Source organism: Rousettus aegyptiacus, unplaced genomic scaffold (assembly GCF_014176215.1).
Source record: "Rousettus aegyptiacus isolate mRouAeg1 unplaced genomic scaffold, mRouAeg1.p scaffold_m13_p_3, whole genome shotgun sequence".
Classification (NCBI taxonomy): Eukaryota; Metazoa; Chordata; class Mammalia; order Chiroptera; family Pteropodidae; genus Rousettus; species Rousettus aegyptiacus.
Genome location: NW_023416306.1, coordinates 20,247,802 through 20,254,012, shown reverse-complemented (window position 1 = coordinate 20,254,012; position 6,211 = coordinate 20,247,802). Strand labels below are relative to the sequence as shown.

General features: G+C 39.1%; 1 protein-coding gene across 5 annotated transcripts in view; it reads right to left on the bottom strand.

The window, feature by feature from the left end:
• Positions 1 to 2,479: 2,479 nt before the first annotated feature.
• Positions 2,480 to 6,211, bottom strand: part of EPB41L4B (erythrocyte membrane protein band 4.1 like 4B) — a 117,611-nt gene continuing 113,879 nt past the window's right edge. For 2 of the 5 annotated variants that reach the window (XM_036238960.1, XM_036238961.1), the window contains exon 26: positions 2,480 to 5,850. In XM_036238960.1, coding sequence (XP_036094853.1) covers positions 5,781 to 5,850 — 70 coding nt within the window. In that variant the 3' untranslated portion in view covers positions 2,480 to 5,780. The remainder of the gene's footprint in view (positions 5,851 to 6,211) is intronic. The other 3 variants (XM_036238962.1, XM_016130036.2, XM_036238963.1) reach the window with 2 other exon arrangements.

Sequence of the window (6,211 nt, the reverse complement as noted above, 5' to 3'; positions counted from 1 at the left end):
AAACTGAAATGCTTAGAGTTAGAGGAAAAGCAGAACCCAGCTCTTTGGGCTGAATTCATCTATTTCCTCTCCAGATTTTGGGAGAGTAGAATCAGCAGAGGCTGGTGGTGACTTTACATTGCCTGCCCCCTTCAACACTGGGCAACTGGTTTACTCTTTTCCCCGCAGCAAGCACACACAGGCCCTGGCAGGTCCATACCATGTCTGATAGTCAAGTTGAATTCTCCGCTTTCTCAGATTTATTCCTGCCACTTGCAATTCACTTTGATTGATTACTCAGCCATCCATTTGTTCACGAAAAGCACTTAGTACATACCAGGTCTCAGAGTTCTTTTCTAATGGTGGTTTTAAGTGATAACACATTCAAACTGCTACTCTGTTTTCCGTTAGAAAATACAATTCCTTTTGTTGCTGGTATTGCAGAGTCAGCATTTTACATGCTTTTTTCTATTTCTTTTCATTTTATTTTCTTGCGTAAATAAAGAAAATAACTATGGAAGCATTGAGATTCCAAATGCGGGCCCAGAAGTCAGACTCCGTGGGGTGGTAATCAGTAACCTCTGTGATGGCAATGAAGATTAAGTAAGATGATCCAGGTAAGGATTAATAGGGTTCAAGGCTATAAATGACATGAATGAATACAAATACGCAGAAGGAAACTAGTGATCTCAACTTTTTTTGGCTCAGGGGAGATGGGAGACAGTACTATTGTTGAAATAGTAAGCAGTGCTGTACAATACAGAGACCAGGTGTTTGCTATTGGGCATCAGTTGACATTGACGGTGGTAGTCCAATTAGAGTTTAAACATGTTCAGCCTGATAGGTAAGTCAGGTGTAATTCATGAAAATCTTAGGCTTCACAAGGTCCTCCAATATGCCAGTGGTTGCAATAAATCAGCCTTATTGCCTGAGAAAGGTGAGATAAACTACAACTACTTTAAAAATCAAAACAAAGAGGTCTCTTTCCAAAACGTGGCTTTGAAATGTATAAAATTATAAAACCCTAAAAAGTCAATGTGTTGAAAATCTGTTAACCAGTAATCCTTTGGAAAAAAACCGCTCTTTCTTAACAATTGAAATTCTTTTCTTTTCTTCTCCTCCTGTTCACCAAGGAAGGTATGGAGAGTTTTAAAGGGACCAACTTTTAGCACCACCCTCCCTCTGCCCCCCGCCCCAACCACCACCAAAATGAAGGAAAGCACCAGATTTATGATTCCAGTGTTGATTCTCTGGTTTGGGAATCCAAGTTGTTACCTGTTACTTTTTTATTTCCTTGATTTCAATTACTACAATGAACAGTGATGGTGCCAGACAGAAGGTAAATGAAAACCAGACCATTCTTCTGGTAAATTGGTCTAATAAAACCACAGCCTAAAATAAAGTTTGCAGGTAATCTGTGGATTTCAATGATCTAGCCATGTCGAAGGGCCTGGGGCTCATGGACTCAAAGGGGGCCATAGATGGGCTTCAGGGGTGGTGTGAGGACCTTATGAAAGTGCCAGAATAATACTGAAGTGTATGGATTTTCCTAGGGAGAATACTCATAGCTTTCACAGGTCAAAGTCTTCATGCCTCTCCAGGGCCTCAGCATGTACTCCAGTGTCTATTTCTCTGCCAGCTTGGCAGCTTTTTCTCATAAGGTTCATCCATCCACTTAAATTGCTTTGAGACTTTCTTATTTTGTGTTTTCTTATAAGATTCGAGTCCTGGAGAAAGATTCCCACCCTCAGCACATATCCCCTCTGAGTTACACCACGAGATGTGCAGAGACCCTCTGCTCCCCAGCAATGTGAATCCATGAGTGGCCAAGAAATATATGGTTTTCCTTTTTTGTGCACATTTTGTGGGAAAGAATTTCTCCTAAATATTCTGAGACCACTGGCTGAACAAGAGCCAACTAGTCAAACAAAAACTTAGAGATGAACCTGTGTTCAATTTCATGTTTTAAAGAAACCACCTTTATTTTCTCATCAGAGCCTTTTCTCTAACAACTTTTTTGGTTATAAAAACTCTCCCAAATCAGTGCTGCATCTCAGTATCTGACCAATGACAGATTTGGCCATGCTTCTGACTGTCTAGTAATGTATATGATTTTTTCTTTTCACTTTCCATTGCCTAGGATATTAAAGCTGTGATCTTGGTAGTTTCTCAAAAAGTTAAACATAGAGTTGCCATATGATCAAACTATTCCAATTTCAGTTATATACCCAAGAGAATTGAAAGCATATGTTCACACAAAAACTTGTACATGAATGTTCATATTATTCATAACAGCCAAAAAGTGGAAGCAACCTGAATGTCTATCAACTGATAAATGGATAAATAAAATATGGTATATCCATACAGTAGTATATTAGTCAGCCATAAAAAGGAATGAAGTACTGATCCATGGTACAACACAGATGAACCTTGAAAATATGGTGTTAAGTGAAAGAAGCCAGACACAAAGGACCACATATTACATGATTCCATTTATATGAAATGTCCAGAAAAGGCAAATCCATAGACAGAAATCCAGAAACAGAAAGTAAATTAGTGGTTGCTAGGGAGTAGAAGTAGTGACTGTAGATATGGAGTTTCTTTTTGGAATGATGGAAATGTTCTTGAATTAGTGGTGATGTTGGTACAACATTGTGAACATACTAAAAACTGCTGCATTGCACACTTTAAAATGGGAACGGAGAATTTCAATTTTTAAAAAGCTATGATCTTTGAGATGGTGAAAAAAGGATAAAGATATCAGAATATTCCTGTGCTATTTGGGGATTATAAAATTTGGGTGCATTCAGGTGGGATCTTCTGAATGCTCTAGGGCCGAGTTTTTAAACCCTTCAAACATAAGAATGTCTTCTGCAATCTATAGTCCATATACTCTGTGAGTTGCCGGCTTCCCAGGTCCCTTGCATTAACCCTGCCCCCATGTCCATCATGACTCTGTGGCCACAGTTTGGATCCCTTGCTCTGGAATGATTACATTAGCAAACTAATTTTTTCCTCCTGAATGTAAGATATATGTTGTGTGACCATATATAGTTCTGTTGTGTTGGTGAAGTATGTAAAAAAGGTGAAGTGATTGTCCCCGTTCACTTTTATTCTTATGAAGCCACCGATACAATCATCCCTTAGGTTACAATGCCAAGCACCCGTCATGCATTTAAGTAGGCAAATAACCAGGACAACTGCTGAAACAATGGAATCCTCTTGATTTTACTGGTTGAGTTGAGCTGCCAAAGGTACTGGGTTTTCATATACAGTATTAGCCAACGAATTTGCGATCAGACTTTCATCAGTGACATCGACCTTCTGAAACATCTGTGAATCCAGGGGAATGTGGAGAAGAAGCAGGAGGCTAAAAGCCTCCTGCAAAAGCCCATGCATCCCCCTCAGAAGCAGAGCCAAACCTCACATAAATGTGACACCGGGGTTCCCGGCTTCTGCAAGAAACCTTCCATTTTGCCCTAGAGGCTTTCATCAGAGCAGGAGGTGAAGAGCAGAAGACTCAGAAAGCAGGTTAGGAGAGAAGGAGGGTGCTGGGTTGGCAAGAGGTGACAAGCCCAGACACAGATATCTCCCCCATATTGAACAGGGATACATTTTGCATCGTGTGCACAAGATAAAGAGCAGCTAAAGCTGTTTTAAAAGTACAGCCAGGGGTCATGTAGTATGGGGGGGGGGGTGGTGAAAGGTCCCAAATACCACAATTGCTCCAGATGGCTTCACTGGTACAACAGAGAGCAGGAAAAGCCATCTGTGAGAAGAGCACAATAGCCTGTGAAAGGCAAAACCAATACTCACACATTTTGATAGCTCTTGATGACATCGCTGCACCACGCCAAGGTACAAAAGGAGCTGTTTATAATGATGACCATGACTCATCAAGATAAGCTTAAATATTCTCCAGTATACTCTGTCTACTAAGGCAGGGAAGTGTGTGATACGTTTTAGAAAGAGTTCCCTCAAAAAATATTAATATTTTAAAGATTCAGCACTTCAAGTGTTAATCCTCTGTTATCTGAATATTCGCTTACATACCTCATTTTACAACAATGCTAGTAAATGAGGCATTACTCTTTTTAAATAATCATTAGTATCAAATTATTGGCACCATTCAGTTTTAAGTATAGGGACAGGAGAGCAAACTATACAATACAAAATAAAAATACACTTCTGATACAAATATATGAGATAAATTTCACCTAACAAGTGGTCTTAAGAAATGAATAGACATTTTACACACAAGGAAATACAGCTAGTAAACCATCAGATGGAAAAGTGCTCAGCCTTGCTAGCAATAAATGAAATAAAACAGCCTTTCCAGAACAACTATGCATACCTATTAAACTAGCAAAAATAAATAAAATTGGCAAAACCCAATACTGGCAGAGCTATTGGTAAATAGAAATGCTTACACATTGCTGGTGGCATCATAAATTGTAGAGGGGATTCAAGCATTCAGAGGAGATGAGGGGTTGAACTACATGACCTTTAAGGCCCTTCCAACCCAGAGATATGGTCTTTCTAGAAAGCAATCTGGCAATATAAAGCAAGAGCTATAAAATACTTCATGCTCTTTGATCTTGTAATCCCTCTTTGGAGATATTCCCAAGGGAAGAATCCAAAGGAAGGAGAATTTTTTACAAAGACATTCTTAGCAGCACTATTTATAAGAGTGAAAAACTGGATATAACTCAAATATCTAATAATGGGGAGAAGTGAGATTAACCATGTTACATGGATACAAAGACATTTAAATTGGTGAAGAAGAATCTGTGTTGAAAAGAGGAGATATGTGTTAGGTGGAGAAATACAACCAAAGAGTATGTACACGCTGATCATTGCTATTTAAAAATGTGTACATATTCATTGAGAAAGCTTGGGAAACAATTTAGAGGGCTAGTTTGTGGTTAGGGGGTTCCTTTATTCCTGCAAATTTGTTCAAGTGCATAATAAAAATTTAAAAACATATTTCTTGAAACTATATAAAAAGAGAGTAGAGTTTCTTCTGGTCAAGGTTTTATCAACAGGATAGGAATTGATCAACTTTAGAAATAATTTTCCTTTATGGAACACCCAAATGAATCCTAACATTGGCTCATCTTAACCTTGTAAGGGTTTTTAGACACTTTAAGCTATAATTTCCTACTTGGGGTTCAATGATAAATTATATGTATCTCAAATAATATTGTTATCTAACACATTCACAAGTGAAATTATGTTTTAGATTATTAAGCTGAAGTACCTTAAGTCCTGGTGATTTCAACTTCCTTTTTTAGTTCATCTACTCATGTCTGAATAAAAATGAATGTTAAAGACTTTATAAGATCTGTGTATTTACCAATGTAAATGAAAAAACAGCAATAAAGAATTATTCTCTCGTTAAAAATGACTCTAACAAACAGTCAAAGCTTGGTGTAAGTTTCGATCATACAAAATCACATGGTTGAGATCGATAGCAAAGGATTCTGCGCCATAGTAACCCCTGTGGTTATCAATGTATTCACACAGGTACTTCTGAAAAGGAATCCCCGTTTCCCCATTTTTCTGCTCCAAGGCTTTCCAATCCTGTCTCAACTATATTGAGTAGTAGAAAAACTCTAATACTCAGGAGACATAAAACAACTTTTCCAATAAAGGTCAAGCCAGAAGTTGGCTTCGACTGACCATGGAGACCCGGGCGAACAGGGCACACATCTGTATGCTGTGCTCACGAGCATACAAAGCCCGAAGAACGAAAACAACAGAAGGCACCATGCCATCCTCCAGGCAACAAGGGGAGAATTTCACAGTTCGGTCATCAACAGTCTCTTCATCATTTTCTCTCTCTCCAGTTCTTGCCGGAGCGTCTCTGCACTGAAAAAGAATAAGTGACAAAAGAGTGAGATAAACCCACACAAACCCCGAGTACCGTCTCACAGATCCTGTCTTGATCGCATTTTCAAACTTTCTCTTTTGGGCTCCTTAGGGACCCCCGACATTTGCTAGCATTGCCTTCCTCACCAGACTGAGAGTTCTTCAGAGCACCCACCGCTCCTTGGGGGAAAAACTGTCCCTATGTCATTCAGCTCTGGAACCCCAGAGCACAGCAAGAGCCTCTTTTGAATGATTGGGAAGGTGCCCAGGGGTTAGATTTCTTTAAATCATGCTTTAAATTGGTTTTGCCTTCACTTTCTCCCACAGTTCCCTCCTATGGTTTAATAAATAAGATTGAATG